The 22,700-nt window shown below is 44.9% G+C and overlaps 1 protein-coding gene and 1 non-coding gene across 2 annotated transcripts in view; both read left to right on the top strand.

Annotated features, from left to right (window-relative positions):
* Nucleotides 1–5,980: 5,980 nt before the first annotated feature.
* On the top strand, nucleotides 5,981–6,052 carry Trnah-gug (transfer RNA histidin (anticodon GUG)). The gene has a single exon. It is a non-coding gene; the product is annotated as a tRNA-His (tRNA).
* A 6,683-nt stretch (nucleotides 6,053–12,735) lies between these two features.
* The window catches only part of LOC126455851 (nuclear receptor subfamily 2 group E member 1), a 49,727-nt gene continuing 39,762 nt past the window's right edge, over nucleotides 12,736–22,700 (top strand). Inside the window, exons 1-4 of the mRNA XM_050091612.1 lie at nucleotides 12,736–12,924; nucleotides 13,083–13,113; nucleotides 17,184–17,265; nucleotides 20,072–20,226. Coding sequence (XP_049947569.1) covers nucleotides 12,736–12,924; nucleotides 13,083–13,113; nucleotides 17,184–17,265; nucleotides 20,072–20,226 — 457 coding nt within the window. The remainder of the gene's footprint in view (nucleotides 12,925–13,082; nucleotides 13,114–17,183; nucleotides 17,266–20,071; nucleotides 20,227–22,700) is intronic.

Consider the following 22,700-nt stretch of genomic DNA (forward strand, 5'->3'; position numbering starts at 1 on the left):
TTTGCTTATGGAGAGCAAAGTGGGTGACTTATTTATGGTTCCAACGGTCACTAAATGCTTCATTTTTTAGGTGTCTATGGTATCTATTGGATGATGTGCATCACCACCATGTCTAGCCTTTCTTCTTCGAATTTTAAATGAGTTTCTTAAACTTACAGGACCTCTTCTATGTTACGTACATAAATAAATTAATAGCGTTTGCATTGACGTCGTTTGTTTTATTTAATTTGGTTTACCATGATGTATTTCTTTAGTCAGCTATAAATCACGTTGCAGGTTTCAGTATTCATTTTAGTTAATAGCTGTGGGGTACAATAGCACTGAATGTGAGGTCCACCTAAATTACCTCAGTTTTTAGAAATCATAATGTAAGTAACAGCCTTTCCTCGCGGCTTACAACCTCTCTCAAGACTATATTCATTTTCGTTAAGAATGGTTTGATGATGTTCAGCAGCTCCGAAATAAATAATTCATCAGTTCTTAGGTAAATAGTAAAAATTGGAAAATCATCAGCTGCCAATCGCTTGAGTAACATAAATTTACCAAATTTATTTCCTTGGAGCCAGGCGTGATGGATGAGCGGTTCTAAGCGCTACAGCCTGGAACCGCATGACCGCTACGGTCGCAGGTTCGAACCTGCCTCGGGCATCGATGTGTGTGATGTCCTTAGGTTAGTTAGGTTTAAGTAGTTAAGTCCCATAGTGCTCAGAGCCATTTGAACCATTTCCTTGCATTACCTTTTCTTTGCTCAGAGCTTTCTTTCGGCATTATCTTTCAGTTACCTCTAAAACAGCCAAGCCAAATCCCCATCTTTGTTTCTGTGTAAAACCAAGCGGGATCTCGTAGAACATTAACTTTGTGACTCGACAAGGTGACGCTGTAATTACTGAATGCAGTCGGGAGGGACGTGTCTAGGTTGGTCGGTCAGCCGAAAAATTAGTACGTGTTTAGGGACCTTTGTAATTACTGACATTGTAATTTATGTACATTAAGGATTTGTTCAAGCTGCGCACAGTGTATAAAACGGGTGGGCTGCTGTGCACCTACAGTGGGTATCGTATACTATACAGGACGATCCGGTTGCCACTACGCTTGGGCTTTATGGAACCCGCAACACCTTCAAAAACCACGTGCGAGATTTTCATATTCTCTCGCTCGCTACGCGAAAGCTATTACTCCTGCAGGAAAAAACGGACAGGACCTTCTCGTAAGAAATTTAATGGACTTAAATTTTGTATTGCGATACGTTTTGCTGGAGGCCACGGTTTTCGAGTTATTCAAGATGAAAGCATTTGAAGCTCACTTTTGTACGTTGTTGTTGCTGTTGTGTTCTTCAGTCCAGAGACGGGTTTGATGCAGCTCTCCATGTTACTCTATCCTGTGCAAGCTGCTTCATCTCCCAGTACGTACTGCAGCCTACATCCTTCTGAATTTGCTTGGTGTATTCATCTCTTGGTCTCCCTCTACGATTTTTACCCTCCACACTGCCCTCCAATACTGAATTTGTGATCCCTTGATGCCTCAGAACATGTCCTACCAACCGGTCCCTTCTTCCTGTCAAGTTGTGCCACAAACTTTTCTTCTCCCCAATTCTATTCAATACCTCCTCATTAGTTATGTGACCTACCCATCTAATCTTCATCATTCTTCTGTAGCACCACATTTCAAAAGCTTCTATTCTCTTCTTGTCCAAACTATTTATCGTCCATGTTTCACTTCCATACATGGCTACACTCCATACAAATACTTTCAGAAACGACTTCCTGACACTTAAATCTATACTCGATGTTAACAAATTTCTCTTCTTCAGAAACGCTTTCCTTGCCATTGCCAGTCTACATTTTATATCCTCTCTACTTCGACCATCATCAGTTATTTTGCTCCCCAAATAGCAAAACTCATTTACTACTTTAAGTGTCTCATTTCCTAATCTAATTCCCTCAGCATCACCCGAGTTAACTCGACTACACTACATTCTCGTCGTTTTGCTTTTGTTGACTTTCATCTTACATCCTCCTTTCAAGACACTGTCCATTCGTTATCCTTAACTAATTCGAAAATTACGTCCTATAGCGAAAACGTATCCCAGTGGAAGGTTTAATTCTCACAAAAAGTTCCCATTCATTTTCTTCTGTAGGACTAATAATTTAAGCGTAGCGAGTGAGAGAATATGAAAATTACGTGTGAGGTATGCGAAGGCGTCGTGTGTTTCGTAAAACCCATAGCCAGGGGTAGGTGAATCACCCTGTATTTATAATATTTTTGTTTCATATTAACAATGTTAGATCAAATTCTCATTTTTTTTTTTTTTTGACAGGTCTGAGGACGTTCTGGTAATCATTGTGAAGACGAATACGGCAGTAGACTGAGATAAAAACTTTTAAAAAAATATTAGAATAAAATACGTGTACCTTTAGTGCCGCGTTTACGAATAATCGTCCAACCGGGTAGAGTCGCGCTAATTGTAGCCCGTCGCGCGTGATAGCTTATAAAGAATGCGCTGTAGCGAGCCCTTCGCCAGAGGGCCGGATGCTCGGAGAACGCCAGACGGTAAGGCACCGCGAATAATCCGCCGGTGTGAGCTTCCGCCGCACCTGTAAGGCCCTATAGCTGTACCATATGCTGTGCGTGGGAATTCTGGGCCCGCGGTGGCATATGCGGGTGGACCGGAGCGCGCCATATGGCCGTGGCTGGTGCGATGTTCGCAGACTCCCCGTGTATCCATCCGCTGGTCCGTGACCCGTGCCCGTCTGGCGCTTCCGCGGCGATAGCCACTCCCACCCCACCCAACCCCCCGACTAGCACTCTACAACTTGTTTAACAGCCGTAGAATAAAGTGGTACCGGGTTTCGATAACTTAGGGCTCGTTTATGCTGCAGCCTCGCTGCTAGTACGTAACCGGCATGACCTACTGGGTCTTTACCCGGAGCATTTAGCCTGCAGAGTTACTGCTCGCTACGACCCTCGTCAGGCGAGGATATGAAGTTGCTTTGTGTTTGGAGCAGCGCCGTGCGTCCTGAAACTTTAGCTGCAGTTGCCTGCTTTAAGGTCGCTAAATCGGCGCTATTTTTTAAAGGGCTGCTCCTCGTTTGCGCGATTTCTTGAACGCCGTACACCTACATCTACATCCATACACTGCAAACTACGGTAACTTTTATGGCAGAAGGTTCTTCCCATTGCACAACGTGCTAGGGTTTCTCCCGTTACATTTGAGTATGGAGCGCGAGATGGTTAGCGTCTGTCTTCACACGTCTGCCAGTTGACGTTTTTCTGCGTTTTCGTGATGCTCTGCCGTTGACCATGGATCGCCGGCCGAAGTGACCGAGCGGTTCTAGGCGCTACAGTCTGGAACCGCGCGACCGCTACGGTCGCAGGTTCGAATCCTGCCTCGGGCATGGATGTGTGTGATGTCCTTAGGTTAGTTAGGTTTAAGTAGTTCTAAGTTCTAGGGGACTGATGACCTCAGAAGTTAAGTCCCATAGTGCTCAGAGCCATTTGAACCATTTTGACCGTGGATCAAACGAAGCTGTGACTCTTCGTGCGACCCTTCTTTGTAAACGTTCAATGTCCGCTGATATTTTCGTGCGGTATCCACCTTTTTGAACAACAGGGTGCGTAACACGCGTGTTTTGTAAATAGTCTACTTCTTACAGTCACTCCATTTTTTCAGTATCGTATCAAGAAAATCGCCATACGCAGCCACTAATGTTAAGTTGTGGGCTTAGGAAATAATTTCAAGACAGGTAGCTACAAGCGGCAATTTTCAGCAGGCACCTGTTTCAACGTTATTACGCAAACAGCTAGTACCAATGTCATACAGATCACTACTGGATAAGTTTCAGAAATTTTCTTTCACGAATTACCATTTATAATCGGCAAAATATCAAGGCGAAAATCTGCATGCGAGCTCTAGTACACAGGGGAGACGTGCGGAAAACCTGACGAAGTGTTATCTCTGCCTACTGCTCTACCGCAGAAATTTCATTACTAGTACTGGCCCGAATCTTTATAAGTTGAACTATTTCTCGCTCGGTAATGCTGCGACTTATAGAAATGTCTGAAAAAGTGCTCCGGATAGTCCGCAGCTCGTGGTCGTGCGGTACCGTTCTTGCTTCCTACGCCCGGGTTCGATTCCCGGCGGGGTCAGGGATTTTCTCTGCCTCGTGATGACTGGGTGTTGTGTGATGTCCTTAGGTTAGTTAGGTTTAAGTAGTTCTAAGTTCTAGGGGACTGATGACCATAGATGTTAAGTCCCATAGTGCTCAGAGCCATTTGAGCCATTTTTGCTCCGGATACTTTTTGAGCTGTTTTTACAACGGGTGAAAGTAGCTCCAGTGCGGACGTTCTGCATTCAAAGAATGGCACCCTAGTATGGTACTCATCAAGCTCGAAAACACTTGAGAAACACATCGTGATAGAGCAGCTTGTGCACCACACAGGTGCGCTCGTTAGGTCAGTGATTCCCTTAGCAGACTGGTTCTACTTAGGCCAGGTGAATGTTCACATATGCATCACAAATGGTTCAAATGGCTCTAAGCACTATGAGAGTTAACATTTGAGGTCATCAGTCCCCTAGACTGGGCCGTGTTTGACTGTCGTTAAGTGTGATTATTCTGCGGAAAAAAGACTTACTGGTAGAAAAAACTGTTGTAAAAAACTATCGAGCTACAGGACTTCGGCACGAGTCTAGTTTATACTGAACGAAATATTTTTATTTTGAAGCCAGAGAAAAATACCCGATTTCCTGGTGTCTGTACTTGGTGTGATCCCTGTAATAGCTTAATGACAAAAAATGATTCAAATGGCTCTGAGCACTATGGGACTTAACTTCTGAGGTCATCAGTCCCCTAGAACTTTGAACAACTTAAACCTAACTAACCTAAGGACATCACACACATCCATGCCCGAGGCAGGATTCGAACCTGCAACCGTAGCAGCAGCGTGGTTCCGGGCTGAACCGCTCGGTCACAGCGGCCGGCTAGGCATCACAAAAAGGCAGTGTTATTTCATGAGCAAAGAGACTCGCGAAGTAACGAAAGCCCGCAGATGTGTAGAGAAATTCCTTAGACGCAATAAATTTGAGATATTATTTGCTCAATAGGAGTTCTTAACAGTGCTATGTTGTAACCAGTTTATATAACGTGCGGTCCCACAGCTTCGATGTATTTCGTAAAAAAGTTATTCGTTGTAGGCTGTAAAATTGATTTATTTGTTGCATTATTGGGCAGCTGTGCTTGAAAATGACTTCACAGTCGAAACTGGCCAATAGTGCAACAAATAAACGATAGCTTTCACAGTCTGCAACGGGCAATGTTTCCTTTTCTAGTGTGTATAAAACAGAAATTGCTCCATTTAATTTTTCTATTTTTTCGGAAAAATCTGTGTGCCAGTTTCGTGTTACAAGTGACGATGCCGTTAGGAAGCAATATAGTTGGGCTGGTATGACACATTGTAGCTATAATCCAAAACCGATTGCGCTTATCCATTTTTGTTTTATGATGCCACAGTACGAACGCTGGGGAGTCTTTCTTGTGCGGCAGATACGGAGTCCTTCCGTCATCTTGTTCACATTGGTCAATTTATTGGCGACGAGACATTGACACCGCTACAACAGAGCGTTTCCGTGAACTGAAAACGGGACGAACATTGGCATCAAAGACACAAACCATGTTCCACGGCCTGCCTTGTCTGAAATGCTGTCCGCCTCCCACCCTTCCCTTTATACTGCCACAGTCTGGGTATAGATGTTTACCCTTCGAACCCATTATCCTTTGTGCTGCGGCGGGGACGGGGTTTTCCTGAGAGCGCGCCGCGTGCTCGTGTTATGCCGCCGCCCGCTACTCCACGCGACACCGGACTCCGGGCGTTGCCACGGCGAAAGGCCGTGCCGCGGCGATTACGGCAGCGATAGCGCGTCGTGACTCAGCAGCTCTGACCGGGCGGAACACTTGTTGGCGTTCTGCCGCGATTCCTGACACCAGCCGTGATAGTCTAGTGGTTAGGACATTGCGTTGTGGCCGCAAGAACCCAGGTTCGAATCCTGGTCACGGCAAGCGGAAATTTTTTATGTCATCCGCCAGAAAGCAATGCTTACCGCCGATTCTGTATTGTTTTCTTGTGCGGAGCGTAGTAGGATATAGAACAAAATTTGTACAGAAGAGGCCACCAATGCTGTATAGCTCTTGTGGTATTTAGAGGTATATGCAAAATTTTTCTATCATACTGGCGCCAACTGTACAAAAGAGTGTATTGTAAATATGAATATTTTACAAAAATGTACACACAGTATTTACAGATTACATTGTAGCTAACGTATCGGTAAGTTAAAATGCAAGCCCCAGTGTTTTCAGCTAATTCGCTACGGCACTGGTGGCTCTTTCTACATCTCGCTAACTTCCCCAATATCCTCCCTGGACACTCCGTGGCCACGTTCTGGATGGTCTGTGGCACATTTGTCACAGTACCAGAACAAGTTTTCAGTTTTTCGCCACTGATGAGGCCATGATCTACGTCTTCCACGATTTGTCCTAGTTCTGTTTAATGGTACCCATTCGTTTCTTGGTAAATTAAAGCCTGGCCGATGTCTGCTTGAATTAAATTTAGGTAATCGGGATTTGCAGACGTCCGTCTTCATCCCAGGTCTAATCAGTCTCGATAACATCATTTGATGAGTTTGTCACCACGTTTCCATGAAGGGTACCTGGATTTAAATCTGGTTTTATCTGGCGAAGGCAGTCCTGATGCAACGCCAGCTGTGGCTTACTGCGACATTTCTACCAGTCTCTTAGCAGAGTCGTTTGTCTTCGGGTATGAGGAAGATGCGTGTTGGATAGCGGTGACAAAAGAGTAAAAACGGAATGGTGGTTGTCCGTCTTTGGAACTGTAAAGATGCGGGCGAAGTATACTTCATCCAATTGCATTTTAATCGAATAACGACTTAGCTATCTGTGATATCTTTCGACTCCAAACCAATCTACGAAGGCGTACTGAAAAGTAATGCCTCGGATTTTTTATGTAAAAACTCTTACAGCTTTTTAAATAAAACAAACGTTGTTAGCATCATAAATCTTCATTCTTGAGCCGCGCGGGGCAGCCGTTCAGTCTGGGGCGTCTTGTCACGGATCGCGCGGTTCAAATGGCTCTGAGCACTATAGGACTTAACATCTGAGGTCATCAGTCCCCTAGACTTAGAACTACTTAAACCTGACTAACCTAAGGACATCACACACACCCATGCCCGAGGCAGGATTCGAACCTGCGACCGTAGCAGTAGCGCGGTTCCAGACTGCAGCGCCTAGAACCGCTCGGCCACAACGGCCGGCCCGTAAAATGTATTCATAGGTTTTCGTATGTAGTGTTTTCTTAGCCACAAAAACAGGACCACACCCTAACCACGAAGAACACGCTCCCCCTCCCGAAAGAAAAAGACGATCTCCTCCGTACTTCACTGTTGACACTCCACCACGCACTTTACGGTGGCTTCCGGAGTATCGATCTACATGCAGACACTATACATGATGGCACGCAACTGTCTCGAGACATTCGCCAACCCTAAACGCATCCATCGGATTGCGACGTGGTATATCATGATTCGCCACTCCACATCACCTGTTTCCAGTTGTCCAATGTCCAGGGTCGTCGCTTAGCACTGACTACAGAAATACGTGGCTTATAAGCAACTGTTCGATCATTTTTATATCTCCCTCCCCTGAGGCATTGCGCTAGCTAGACTGCTGGCAGCGTAGCAACGACCCGCTGCAATGCTGGACGGTCCCTGTCCGTCAGAGGATAAGTTCTGTCTGGTCTTGGTTCAGCTGTAGCTGTTCCTTCACGCCTCGACTTCACAGTCACATCACGAACAGTCGAATTGGCCAGCTTCAGAGGTTTCTAAATGTCTCAGCTGGATTTGTTACTCAGATGACATCCAATGACTAGTCCATGTTGGAAGTGACTGAGCTGTCCTAACGGATCCGCTTCTCTACTGACAATATACTGGTGGGTCCGTCTGTCGTTACAGTTAGTGGTCAATTCCGCATTACACAGTTGAGAACATTACAGGTCCTATTAATATTCCTTGGGACTAACCCGATGTTACTTTCACTTCTGCAGAACGTTCGCCGTGCAGTGCAGCGTTCTATTAGTCAAATATTCATCGAGGTATCAAAGAGGTAGAAATGAAAGTGATATAATAATAGCAGAGCGTCCCGTCATGAGCCGCCCACGGTGGCCGAGCTGTTGTAGGCGCTTCAGTACGGAACCACGTGGCTGCTACGATCGCAGGTTCAAATCCTGCCTCGGGCATGGATGTGTGTGATGTCCTTAGGTTAGTTAGGTTTAAGTAGTTCTAAGTTTAGGGGACTGACGACCTCAGCTGTTAAGTCCCATAGTGCTCAGAGCCATTTGAACGCCCCATCATGAAAATAACCCCTGTATTTAATGCGCTCGACGGAACACTGTACTCTCAGAGAGAGGAAGGACCAAAACAAGCATTCTCATCCACAGACAATCAGCTATGACGTGTCGAGATACCCAGTGCTCCGGAAAAAAGTTTTCTGTCGCTTACCCCACTTTAACCAATATCACGCAATCGACACGCATCAGCGTGACGCTGCGTAGGCGGCAGCTCAGGGCGTTCATTAGAGAACAATAGCAGGGGTAGCGCGGCGGACTGATTAACGAGGCGGAGGTGGGCCAGCAGTAACAAACAGCGGCAGCAGTGGCGGTGTTATCTCGGCGGCGGGCGGATGTGGTGTGCGGGCGTACCGACGCCGTGCCACGCGACAGATGCGCGGCATTCCCACGGGCGCCGGTGGGTTCCCACAGGATGTGCGGCGCCGACATGTGTGGCCGGCCACCCCGGCGTCCGTGAGCTCCCAGCTCAGGGGGTGCCCCTGTAGCTGGACCATGAGCGCGTGGGCGGCGAAGCGTGGCGGGGGCGGGAAGGGGCGTGGTGGAGCCACACGGCCACAGCTCTCCAGCCCATTGCGTCACTGCCTTTCACTCAGTTTCACATGTGACTCAACTTAGCCACTATTTAGTACGTACTGATGAAAAGGTACCGACGTATTTGCTTTATTTTTCGAAGTTTTCCTGCCTGGACTCTAACCAGATTTAGTATGATACATTTAACTGAAAGGTCCGCTACAAAATCGACGGTACAGTGGAATGACTCACTTTAAACCAGACTTAGCCAAGATTCGTGCTCCATAGCGCAATCGCGCTTCCCCCATCACTGCGCTGTTCCGAGCAGGTATGTGTGAGAGAGACGGCTATAATCTGAAGGCTGTACAAGCAGGAAAGATGTGTTTGAAACACAGTGTGTCTACTTCCAAAAGTTGAATATTGCAGTATACATTTATAAACAGAATTTTATCACTTGTTCATTTTCTCCTCTATAATTTTCTGCCAAAGCAATAACTTCACTACCGGTTCTTTGGTCAGTTAGTAGGCCTACGTTTGTGTATAATAATACAGTGATCAGTACTAAAAGCTTTCGTTCTGATGTTTATTAATTTTTACACATGTAGATTTAGGAAAGTGTAATATATTTAGAACTGTGGTTCACGATACAAAGACATGGAGTTACGCTGATTAAGATCTGCTACACTCGAAAGTTGCGGAATTTCTTTAATTTCACAATTTCTTTAATTTCAGATTTCTTTAATTTAATATTATACAAACATAAGTTGCACCAAACACTGAAATAATTCTAGCAGATTGTCCTTGTAGTCGAGGTTATTGCTCTTGGGGCAACATTTTATGAGAGTCTGCTAAATTCCTGAATTAGATGAATATGTCTTATTTGAGTGCTACACAGAATGTCTGTCCAGTCAGGTAAGGTTCGTGTGTTTACCCGCTCCCTAGAGGCCCGTCGCTCTACTGTTGTAGATATGAGACAGCTTGTTCGTTGACCTGTTCAGGGCTCCACATCACGAGAGGATGTAGTCAGTCAGCCAAAGTTGAATTTCGTCACTAAATCAAATATTCAAATGGTTCAAATCGCACTGAGCAGTATGGGACTTAACATCTGAGGTCATCAGACCCCTAGACTTAGAACTACTTAAACCTAACTAACCTAAGGACATCACACACATCCATGCCCGAGGCAGGATTCGAACCTGCGACAGCAGCAGCAGCGCGGTTCCAGACTGAAGCGCCTAGAACCGCTCGGCCACAACGGCCGGCAAAAATTAAATATTAATAGTACAACTGTGAACTAGTGATAGAGCGATGACAGAAACAAATACTTCAGCCCAGTGTCGTGAATACTCGTGGTGTAAGACGTATAAATATTAAAAACACTGACATCTTAAAAACTAATTCGTTCATTCAGTGTAAGTTATTGCAGCAAGGCAAGCCGGAATTTAAGAAAGTGGCAGACTTTTAACTCTAAACTGGGTCGCCACTAATTCTGGACGGCTTGTCGTCGTACAAAGAGGGATTAAGTATCTGATCCGTTTTTACAAACTTTATGTCGGTCATACAAGGCTCTATTAAATGACGATCAGTTTGGCGTTAGGGAAGGTAAGGGTACCAAGAGATACTGTAGTGTCGTTGCGATAGTGAAAGCGAGACTTAAGAAAAGCAAGACATGTTCATAGGATTTGTCAACATGGTGCAACATGTTCGAAATTCAGAGAAAAATAGGAATAAGTTACAGGGAGAGTAAAGGAAAGGCAAGGAAAGAACCAAGAGGGAACGAAATGCTCGGATTAAAAAGTGTATAAGACAGGGGTGTAGTATGCCGCTCCCAGTGCTACAGCGAAGAATCAATGACGGAAATAAAAGAAAGGTTCAAGAGTAGGATTAAAATTCAGGGTGAAAAGATGTCAACAATAAAATTCGCTGGTGACATTGCTATACTCAGTGAAAATGAAAAAAAAATTACTGGACGTGGTGTATGAAATAAATTGTCATGAAAGTGAATCGAAGAAAGATCAAAGTAATGAGAAGTAGCGGAATTGAGAATAGCGAGAAACTGAACATAAAAATTGGCTAGCTCGAAAGAGACGAAGTTATGTGCTCCTACCTTCGAAGTAAAATAAACCACGATGGACGTAGTAAGGACATCAAAAGCAGACTAGCACAGCCAAAGAGGGCATTACTAGCAAAGAGAAGTTTGCTAGTACCAAATATCGGCCTTAATCTCAGGAAGAAATTTCTGAGAATGTAAGTTCGGAGCACAGCATTGTATTTTAGTAAATCACAGACTGTGGGAAAACTGGAGTAGAAGAGAACGTTTGAAATGTGGAGCTAAGTGGGCTGGCAAGTAAAGAGGAGGATCTCCGCAGTATCAGCGAAGAAAGGAACGTATGGAAAACACGGACGAGAAGGTGGAGCAGAATGATAAAAAAAACGGTTCAAATGGCTCTGAGCACTATGGGACTTAACTTCTGAGGTCATCAGTCCCCTAGAACTTAGAACTGCTTAAACCTAACTAACCTAAGGACATCACACACATCCATGCCTAAGGCAGGATTCGAACCTGCGACCGTAGCGGTCGCGGGGTTCCAGACTGAAGCGCCTAGAACCGCCCGCCCATACCGGCCGGCAGCAGGATGATAAGCCACGTGTTCATACACGAGTAAATAACTACCTTGGTGTTAGCGGCAGCTGCTGAGATCAGAAACTGTAGGGGAAGACTGAGTGGAGTATGTCCAACACATAATTCAGGTCGTGTGGTGTAAGTGGTACTTGAGATGAACAGGCGGGCACAGGAGAGGAATTCGTGGGGGGCCGCATCGAACCAATTAGGAAACTGATGACTCCAAAAAGAAAGGCACATAACATCCGTCGTGGACATGTCTCTCCTACCTTCCAGATGTCGTCAAGAATTTCTGTCTAGTCAGTAGCGAGCCAGCGGGTGTGTTGGACCGTCCATCGAGCTACAGACCACCTTGAAGATGTCTCCCGCAGACGGGGACAAAACGTTGGGAATTGAGACAAAATTCATCAACCGAGCACGGCATAACAGCCCGGATAATCATAATTGACATGACATTTCCGGACGTGAAATTGTACATTTTACTGTCAAGAATTTCACTAAATAGTCTCTCTTTCAATTGCGATGTTGTTTCTCTGTGTTCAGTTACATCCTCATTAACGAACAGCGTGTACATTTTGCTCATTCCCAAAATTTCTAATTTTAGTTCCATCTCTTCTCTTTCCTCCAGAGTATCGTCTCCACTGCTTATACTTTACTGTCATATTTATTTTTAATTGTCTAACTCTGGCTTCCGTACATCTGTAATGGTATCAGCATAGTTATAAATCTTTGTTTTGCGGAAGAGATAAGTGGAAGTCGGTTGATCCAGAGCAGAGACCATGCCTACGATTCGGTACAAGATTTCCTTCCGCCATGAAACATCTCTGCCACGCAGGGCGTTGTTTACGTCGCGCAAAATGTTATCGCAGTACAGTGTAACGTGATATGTTTTCGTAGCACGTCTTCCGCTACCGCATCCCGATCGGCTTCCGCTGGCACCGGAAAGAGAGCGCTGTCACAGACCGCTGCGTGTCCCACCGGCGGCTACGAAAGTGGAGCCGCGGACCCCGAGCGACGAGCGAGTAGTCTTTAAACGGCGCTGCGCTCCCTGGGTGGACCTGCAGCTTCCGGCCCACAATGGCACCTTCCGCTTCCCTCTTGCGTCCCGGAAGCGAGGACTTTGCTGTCGGTAGCCGCGCGCCTCTCGCAGCCCATTGAGCGCAAGCAGGCAGGCAGCAGGAAGTGCCATAATGGACCGCCTCGCGGCAGCGCGCCGCTCGCCATTTCGTCGCGGCGGTTACGCCCACCCAGACACGGAGCGCGGGCCGGCCGCGCCCACTTGTTGCTGCTCGCCCTTCGGCTGGCAGGGGAGCCTCAAGACCCTCCCAGCCACCTGCAACGGCCTCGCCAGACGCTCTGCTACCCAAAGGCCCAAAGCCGTGAGTCCAATAGCAAACCTCTCCTGATTTACACAAAAGCGTACTTCAGAGCAGACAAATGGTGCACATCGCAGATTCTCAAACTGAAAAATTGAGGATGGATTCCAGGCAAGAAGAATCATTGGGGTTGTGTTCATAGAATTATCATCTGTTTACAGCACAGCCAACCACAGGCTGCAATAACGGAGAGTATGTGACTTACACTACTGGCCATCAAAATTGCTACACCAAGAAGAAATGCAGATGATAAACGGGTATTCGTTGGACAAATATATTATACTAGAACTGACATGTGATTACATTTTCACGCAATTTGGGTGCATAGATCCTGAGAAACCAGTACCCTGAACAACCACCTCTGGCCGTAATAACGGCCTTGATACGCCTGGACATTGAGTCAAACAGAGCTTGGATGGCGTGTTCAGGTACAGCTGCCAATGCAGCTCCAACACGATACCACAGTTCATCAAGAATAGTGACTGGCGTATTGTGACGAGCCAGTTCATCGGCCACCATCGACCAGACGTTTTCAATTGGTGAGAGATCTAGAGAATGTGCTGGCCAGGGCAGCAGTCGAACATTTTCTGTATCCAGAAAGCCCCGTAGAGGAACTGCAACATGCGGTCGTGCATTATCCTGCTGAAATGTAGGGTTTTTCAGGGATCGAATGAAGGGTAGAGCCACGGGTCGTAACACACCTGAAATGTAACGTCCACTGTTCAAAGTGCCGCCAATGCGAACACGAGGTGACCGAGACGTGTAACCAATGGCACCCCATACCATCAGGCCGGGTGATAAGACAGTATAGCGATGACGAATACACGCTTCCAATGTGCGTTCACCGCGATGTCGCCAAACACGGATGCGAACATCATGATGCTGTAAACAGAACCTGGATTGATCCGAAAAAATGACGTTTTGCCATTCGTGTACCCAGGTTCGTCGTTGAGTACACCATCGGAGGCGCTCCTGTCTGTGATGCAGCGTCAAGGGTACCCGCAGTTATGGGCTCCAAGCTGATAGTGCATGCTGCTGCAAACGTCGTCGAACTGTTCGTGCAGATGGTTGTTGTCTTGCAAACGTCCCCATCTGTTGACTCAGGGACCGAGACGTGGCTGCACGATCCGTTACAGGCATGCGGATAAGGTTGCCTGTCATCTCGACTGCTAGTGATACGAGGCCGTTGGGATCCAGCACGGCGTTCCGTATTACCCTCCTGAACCCACCGATTCCATGTTCTGCTAACAGTCATTGGATCTCGGCCAACGCGAGCAGCAATGTCGCGATACGATAAACCGCAATTGCGACAGGCTACAATCCGACCTTTATCAAAGTCGGAAACGTGATGGTACACATTTCTCCTCCTTACACGAGGCATCACAACAACGTTTCACCAGGCAACGCCGGTCAACTGCTGTTTGTGTATGAGAAATCGGTTGGAAACTTTCCTCATGTCAGCACGTCGTAGGTGTCGCAACCGGCGCCAACCTTGTGTGAATGCTCTGATAAGCTAATCATTTGCATATCACCGCATCTTCTTCCTGTCGGTTAAATTTCGCTTCTGTAGCACGTCATCTTTGTGGTGTAGCAATTTTAATGGCCAGTAGTGTAGTAAAGATCATTGTATGACGCAAACGATTGCCGATCTCCCCCGAAACGAAAGATGCTTTGTCTGTTTTTAAGGTCGAAGGAACTATTGGAAAACGCGGAAGATAGTGTGCTGGCTCCAGTGCGTTTCAGTATATACGAGTGACCAGCGAGTCCCAAAAGGTCCTAAGTTATATATCCGTAGATGACTGTACTATTATATCCCAAGCAAATAACTTTGACATCGTTTAAAATAAACAACCAGAAGCGCTGGCTGCCTACTACAAGGAAAACCAGCTCAAACGTAACCCCTCGAAGCCACAAACAGGTGTTTTTTATCTGATTGACAGGTATCAAAGAAACAACTAGCGCGCAAGGGAATACCGCTAAAGCATTGAGTGTCATATTTGACAGAGTTCTGAGTTACAGAAAATATCATACGATCACAAAGTGTAAAGTAGCTGCTAGGAACAACATTGTGTGCGAATTAGCCGATGTGACCGAGCGGTTCTAGGCGTTTCAGTCTGGAACCGTGCTGGTGCTGTGGTCGCAGGTTCGAAAAAAATGGTTCAAATGGCTCTGAGCACTATGGGACTTAACATCAGAGGTCATCAGTCCCCTAGAACTGAGAACTACTTAAACCTAACTAACCTAAGGACATCACACACATCCATGCCCGAGGCAGGATTCGAACCTGCGACCGTAGCAGTCATGCGGTTCCGGACTGAAGTGCCTAGAACCGCATAGTGCTTAGAGCCGTTTGAACCATTTTTTCTGCGAATTAGCGGGTACTGCGTGGGGCGAACTACCACAGTACTCAGCTGCGAAGTACGCATGTCTTGTGACGTGTAATTCCAGCCATGTTTATATACTGCACATACCACTCATGGGATCATGCTACATCATCGCAGGCTGTTTGAGACCGACACTGACTGATGAGTTATACCGCCTATCAGGTATCGTTCCCCCTAGCATCAAATACGAAATGGCAGCGAAGAAGGAAAAAAACTACATCTTTTACATCTACGGGCCAAGTCCGTCTTATATATCAACCAGCTCGCCGCCCACTTAACTCGACGAGTAGTTTCTGGCACACATCAGAAATGGTAACTGAAGAAGCCTTCACAAGCCGAGATGGCTAAAAATCGCTAAAAAAGCATTTTATTGGATGACCGTTTTCGACCAATTATGGTGTCATCACCGGATCTTACGATGACAGCATAGCTTTGTCGAAACCAGTCATCCAATAAAATGCTTTTTTTAGCTATCTTTGGCGATCTCGGCTTGTGATGGCTTCTTCAGTGGCCACACATTGCAGAATTGTCCACGTCAGTATTATATCACAAATCAGAAAATCTCATTAATACACCGCAGCAAACCTGAGTAGAAAAGAACGTCCATCTCCGAGATTGGTCTATACCAAGGGAACAGTTACCCTCGAGAGACACAGAGAAGTCGGACTTAGGGAGATCTTTGAACAGATTACGTTCCGGAGTAGCAAGAACCAAAAGTAACAGGAACACATGTAGATTATGAGATGTACCAATTCTGTGCGGTTGAGGACGAGACTATTGCCCGCCTTATGCAGTGTGAGCCATGTCCAAGCAACTGCAGTGTTGAGGAGCTCTTGAAGACTGCCCCAAATGCGCTACATGTGGCCAGCTTTTGGTCCAAAATTTCTTAGCTCTATAATATTATATGTTACATTTACATTTATACACATTTCATTAGTTTTACAAAATTTGTCTTTAAAAATGTTATCCATTCTTTGTTGTTAAATAATACTAGCTAATAAATTTCCGCAAGTCGCCTATGGAAGCTACTTCTGCAATTTCTTTGATGTGGAAACATCCCCACCAAGTCGACATCCACAAATTCCATAAACTCCTAGATGTGACTTCCAGAAGTTTGTGGATACAGTTTCTTGCATCTTGCTGCAATTAGTTGCCGAAATTGCTCGTTGCTCTAAGTTTTTCTGAAACTTGTGCAGCATTTCTGCCCTCTGTACCGGTACGAAAATAAATGTGTCGAAAATGAGAATGGTGCAAAAACAGATGAGTTGAAACAGATGTACCATTGGAACCGCAAACATACACAATTGGACAATCAGTGAAGGAAGTGCCAAATGATTTTACCGATTACTTTTTTTCACTAGAAGTGGAAGTAGACTGACTAAACAGACGTCTTTAAGTTTTGGCTGATTTTTTAATGTTGGAGTAAACATAAATGCCTTACATTTAATATGCAGTGTGGATGTCTAGTGTACTGCTCGCACTGAGAGAAAGAGGCGTGACTTGTTTCCTCTACACGTCTCCTCCCCGGCAGCGGCTCATGAGCTGGGATGCGATCATCTGCTTATGCCCGTAGCATCCCCTGCGAAAGGCGACTTAGCACTAGTAACAGCTATGGAGACAACTTCTGTTTGATGTGTGTTCAGAGGAGTAAAAAAATTCTAGAACGCAAATGATACTGTAGTATTGGAAAAATATTTGGTTCCAAACTGCTTTCCAGACAGTGTAAGTTGTATGGAGATATGTTTTACAGAAATCTGTCAACAAGCTTCGCTGAAAACATCATATATACGTTAGTATATTCACCCCTTCTTCGTTTCTTCTCATCTTTCGCCCGTGACATTCAGTCATCAGTAACAGTTAACTCTGTTTATGTTGCAGGCCGCATTCTGTACGACATTCCTTGCAAGGTGTGCCAGGACCACTCGTCGGGAAAACACTACGGGATCTTCGCGTGTGATGGGTGAGTTCCTCGTGCATTACGTTTCCACTGCCTCACTGTTGCCAGGAAGAAGATAGTGCAAAATTATATTCGTATAAAATATCCAAAAAATCTAATGCTAAAAACTAAGGTTTAAGTGATAGAAAACAGTGATCCCAACTAATTGATTACTATCTGTTTTGCTAGCTGGCCGATGTGGCCGAGCGGTTCTAGGCGCTACAGTCTGGAACCGCGCGTCCGCTACGGTCGCAGGTTCGAATCCTGCCTCGGGCATGGATGTGTGTGATGTCCTTAGGTTGGTTAGGTTTAAGTAGTTCTAAGTTCTAGGGGACTGATGACCTCAGAAGTTAAGTCCCATAGTGCTCAGAGCCATTTTTGAACTATCTGTTTTGCTGTTCATATCGTCATCAAGAGCCACCTTCAGATACAGGAAAAACGTGTATTCCATCAGTCTTTATTTCTCGATCTTAACGATATTTTTGAAAGCAAAGGAAGCTAAGAACAGCAGCTGCGAAAACGAAACGTTATTTTGAACACTACAGTGTTTAACTGAGTACGCTTCTAGTAAAGATAAAGACTCTAATCGGTTCACTACGCCAGTTACGGGGTCACAGATAGTTTAACACAGAATTCCAATCACAGATAAGCTTCACACATTATAAACACATAAAACACACAGGTCATAGAGCCCATGACTTTGCTTTTGCAGTCTGAAACTTAGTATTTGAGTCATCACACCTTCCTCCCCAAAACCTTTAGCTATCGTCTCACATAAATTCTCACAACTTTCGCTGCCCGTGTTCCTAATAAATTTCCCTTACTTGTCTATTATAAAAAAGGGTCTTGGGTTACCGCTGAAACAGATTCTCAGCTTCTTTCTGGGCAAGTCCTTCATTGCATTCTCCTTTTCACAAATGGCTGCTTCTTGAAGAATAATTTGTACAGTATTCACACAGATTCCTTAATATTCGTCTACTGATCTAGCACTTAAGCGAACCGTAGCCGGCTGACTGGTACACTTTCAGCCTGAAATTCTTCAACAAAGCACAAGAAGACCAACAGCCTTTTTCAGTCCGTTCGTACGCTCTGAGTTAAAGACCCTAGAGTCTTTAGGATGGTACAGTAACATAAATCGCCTTTCTGCAAACGTAATCTGCTGCCGACCACTAAGATGGCCGCTTCTTGAGTGGTTCTGTGGCCACAAGTTTTACCGTCCACGCTACTGTTGGCCGGTGATGACAGCTACGATCATTTTTCCAGTCAGATGTAAATTGATTCCTAATCTTAATACGACTGCGTTCGCAAGTTTCATCAACAATGGGAAATTTGAATATATAATTACGTAATTGTCTTTTTCAAGTGATAGCTAAAACTTCGACTACTCCTCTATCAGCTGGTTTTTAACTCCACTTAAATGTCGGAGAAAGGAAAGGCTGTATCACCCCAATAGAGCCATACCTAGTAGAGTGCTTTGGTATTCCAACTAGCATTCGGTGTGAGGGCAGTTTTACTTTACATAATGTATGTAGTCATGAAGAAATGCGAAACGGTGGATGACTCATCCGTGGTACACTTATTCTTCTTTTTATACTTCAGCCTTATAATAACCTAATCACATTCTCAAGAGATACTCTGCATTACATTTTCTTGTGAGGAGATCATAGTTTTTCATTGCAAACCTGGGCTACGTCAAACATTTCCTTGCTTCGCAGCCACACATTACTGGGACAGTCGTGACATGTAGAGAGATGCTCCATATCTGAAATTCATCACAATCACGTCTGTCGTCGCGGTCATCTGCAAGGCACGATTTTATCATGTTTTTAAAAGTGTGTTTTAAGAGTGGTAACATGCTACAAGTAGGCTGTAATCAGTTTATCTGTGCGATTAGACAGTTTCAACTATGGGTTGTTGTCAAGAACGTATTTTAAGCTTGAAATGAAGTGTGGCGCTTAAAATATGTGCTCGAAAATTACCCACGGCTGAAACTGGCTATTTGCACACATAATAAACAAATCACAGTCTACTCGGACTATGTTTACATACTCATAATATCAGGTTTGCCTTAACTGGTGTTGCGCCCGTTCCGATGCGGTTCAGGCCTCCCAGAGTTGTCACAGGTGAGTATCTTCTGTACTAGAGGGTAGTCGTGTGGACGCTCTGTGAGTTCTTTGAGCCTTCCACAGAAATCTGCAAATAAATTATGACGTTCCTGGAAAGTATGATTAAGCGGTCTGCCACCGAGAAGCACAGTGTCTGGGCTATGGCTCTCAGATTTTTTTGAACTAGCTCCTCATTTGCTATAGCTAATTTTCTCAGTAATTATTCCCTGCTGTGAGTTTATGGTGGATCTTCTCACGGCGATATTTCTTCGTGAGTGACTTATCCAGCGTGGCTCCCAGGTATGTAAGTTTTACTGTGAGTTCCATGGTGACGCCATTCCAGGTTACATTCAGCATTCGATCTGTTTTGAGCAATGTCGAAGGTACTGACTTGTGTGTTTGAGGGATCTGATTGACGGGAGTTTCCCCGGTAGTATTCTGACATGGTGCTTAGAGCACGTTACAGATTTTGTTCTACTTCCTAAAAACTCTTCCCTTGAGCTGTGATGGCCAGACTGTTGGCGTACAGAAAGTGGATAGTGTAACTTTATGTTTGGTTGCCACTGGTATTCGGGTTCAAAAGGAGGGGAGTTAGTGTAACAAACCGAGCTTGTTATTAAAAGCGGTCGCTATCACCAGAGGCGGCAAGACATGAGCTTAGGACGCAAGCTGGGCCACCGCAGTATTTTAAGTGTATATTTATGTATTTGTGTGTGCGTGTGTAGGTGCGCCGGTTTCTTCAAGCGGTCTATCCGGCGCGCGCGGCAGTACGTCTGCAAGGCGAAGGCGGAAGGTTCCTGCGTCGTGGATAAGACGCGCCGCAACCAGTGCCGCGCCTGCCGACTCCACAAGTGTCTCCAGGCCGGCATGAACAAGGACGGTGAGTTTCCGCAACACGCACCTCAACATGGAAGCGGTACTTACTGTTGTCTTAGTCATCTGTCTTGCGTAAGGTTCCCCATATCTTCATAACTACTGTCAGTGTCACCCACGCCCACTTGTTCCTGATGTTATATTGGAGCCTGTATTTAACCACCCTCCTCCCCACCCCCCAACCCCTCTTCGCGGTCAGTTTACTGAAACAACTGTTATTGGATCTCTCAAGATACGAAAAATTACTCCACCCCTCCGCCGTGCCAAATTTTTTCGCCGTGTTGGTTACTAAGTCATACGATCTACGCATCTAATCTCCTGCATTGTGTCGTGACACTACATTTCAACTGCTTCTACGATTTCTTATGGACACATAAAAGCCTTTCTTGCTGTTAACGGTACTCATTTTATATCCTACTTACTTCTTTCATTGTCAGTTACTTTGCTGCCCAAACAACGAAACTCGAATGTTACTTTCAGCCACTCATTTCCTGATCTGACTTTTACGGCATCTGGAAACGAAAAGAGAGGAATTATCAGTCCGGAGCTCTGAGTCATGGATTTAAGCGTCTGGGGGTGACTCACTTCCTTACGTTGTTACGGCTAAACGTATGAGTCCGACTTTCACCTGTTCACCACAGCATATTAGATGCAATTATGTTTCCTTATATTAGTTGCATTGTAATTACTTAATAGAATTTACTCTTTAAGAAAAATACAGGATATATTTCAGGATTTTTCTAACAAGGGTGGCGTAGTACGAAACAGCCGAAAGTATTCGCCTAGACAACATCTTTTCCGATCCGGAGGAGAACTGTCGTGAGGATACCTTAGTTCCTCTTCGTTACAAAACGTTATAAACAAGCACGAACAGTTTATCATAGCGGTCCGATGACACTGATAACCAACTCCCTTTGTCTGTTGAGTGACGTCGTCTTACCAAAACTTTCTTTTTTTGTACATTCCAGATTACTTCTAATTTTTGTCATATGAAATTTGAAACCTATATACAGGGTGATTCAAAAAGAATACCACAACTTTAGGAATTTAAAACTCTGCAACGACAAAAGGCAGAGCTAAGCACTATCTGTCGGCGAATTAAGGGAGCTATAAAGTTTCATTTAGTTGTACATTTGTTCGCTTGAGGCGCTGTTGACTAGGCGTCAGCGTCAGTTGATGCTAAGATGACGACCGCTCAGCAGAAAGCTTTTTGTGTTATTGAGTACGGCAGAAGTGAATCGACGACAGTTGTTCAGCGTGCATTTCGAACGAAGTATGGTGTTAAACCTCCTGATAGGTGGTGTATTAAACGTTGGTATAAACAGTTTACAGAGAATGGATGTTTGTGCAAAGGGAAAAGTTCTGGACGGCCGAGAACGAGTGATGAAAATGTAGCACGCATCCAGCAAGCATTTGTTCGCAGCCCAGGAAAATTGACTCGCAGAGCTAGCAGAGAGCTGCAAATTCCACAATCAACTGTATGGAGAGTCCTACGAAAAAGGTTAGTTATGAAACCTGAACGTCAACTACCCGAGGCGATGGATCGGCCGCCAGGCAGCCCGTGACAGAGCACTTCATCACTGGCCTCCAAGAAGCCCTGATCTTACCCCCCGCGATTTTTTCTTCTGGGGGTATGTTAAGGATATGGTGCTTCGGCCACCTCTCCCAGCCACCATTGATGATTTGAAACGAGAAATAACAGCAGCTATCCAAACTGTTACGCCTGATATGCTGCAGAGAGAGTGGAACGAGTTGGAGTATCGGGTTGATATTGCTCGTGTGTCTGGAGGGGGCCATATTGAACATCTCTGAACTTGTTTTTGAGTGAAAAAAAAACATTTTAAATACTCTTTGTAATGATGTACAACCGAAGGTTATATTATGTTTCTTTCATTAAATACACATTTTTAAAGTTGTGGTATTCTTTTTGAATCACCCTGTATTTCCGTCTTCGTGACTCCGCGAACTGAGAAGAAATTTTTCTTTGGAATGGGATATCACATGACAGATCACACTCCCACGGAAGAACATTCGATAGGTATACTTTTATCTCTAGTACAGTACGCTGATAAGACTATATCGGTAACCCGTAGACAATTGCTTTCCTGAAATGTTACTTCCGTGTAAAACTGTATTGCTTCACTTTATTCAGACTGTATGGAGCATCTGCATAGCTGCTCTTAGAAGGAACGGTACTACAACAATATAATTAAGTTGTAATATCTTTCGGGAACAATAACCATAGCTGACACTATTTAAAAATTTGGAAAGAAAAGCTAAATTTCTTTCAAATCATTGTGTAACTATTAATTGTAAGTAATGCGGATTACAACTTCATTCAGATGAGACAGTAAATGTGGCAGATGTGCTACTCATTTACATTCTAGATAGTGAAACACAGCTCAATATGGAACTGAAACTTATGTCCACCATTTACACTGCTGATTGAACCACTTTAGGTAGACCTTAAAACAAAGGATA

Source organism: Schistocerca serialis, chromosome 2 (assembly GCF_023864345.2).
Source record: "Schistocerca serialis cubense isolate TAMUIC-IGC-003099 chromosome 2, iqSchSeri2.2, whole genome shotgun sequence".
Lineage (NCBI taxonomy): Eukaryota > Metazoa > Arthropoda > Insecta > Orthoptera > Acrididae > Schistocerca > Schistocerca serialis.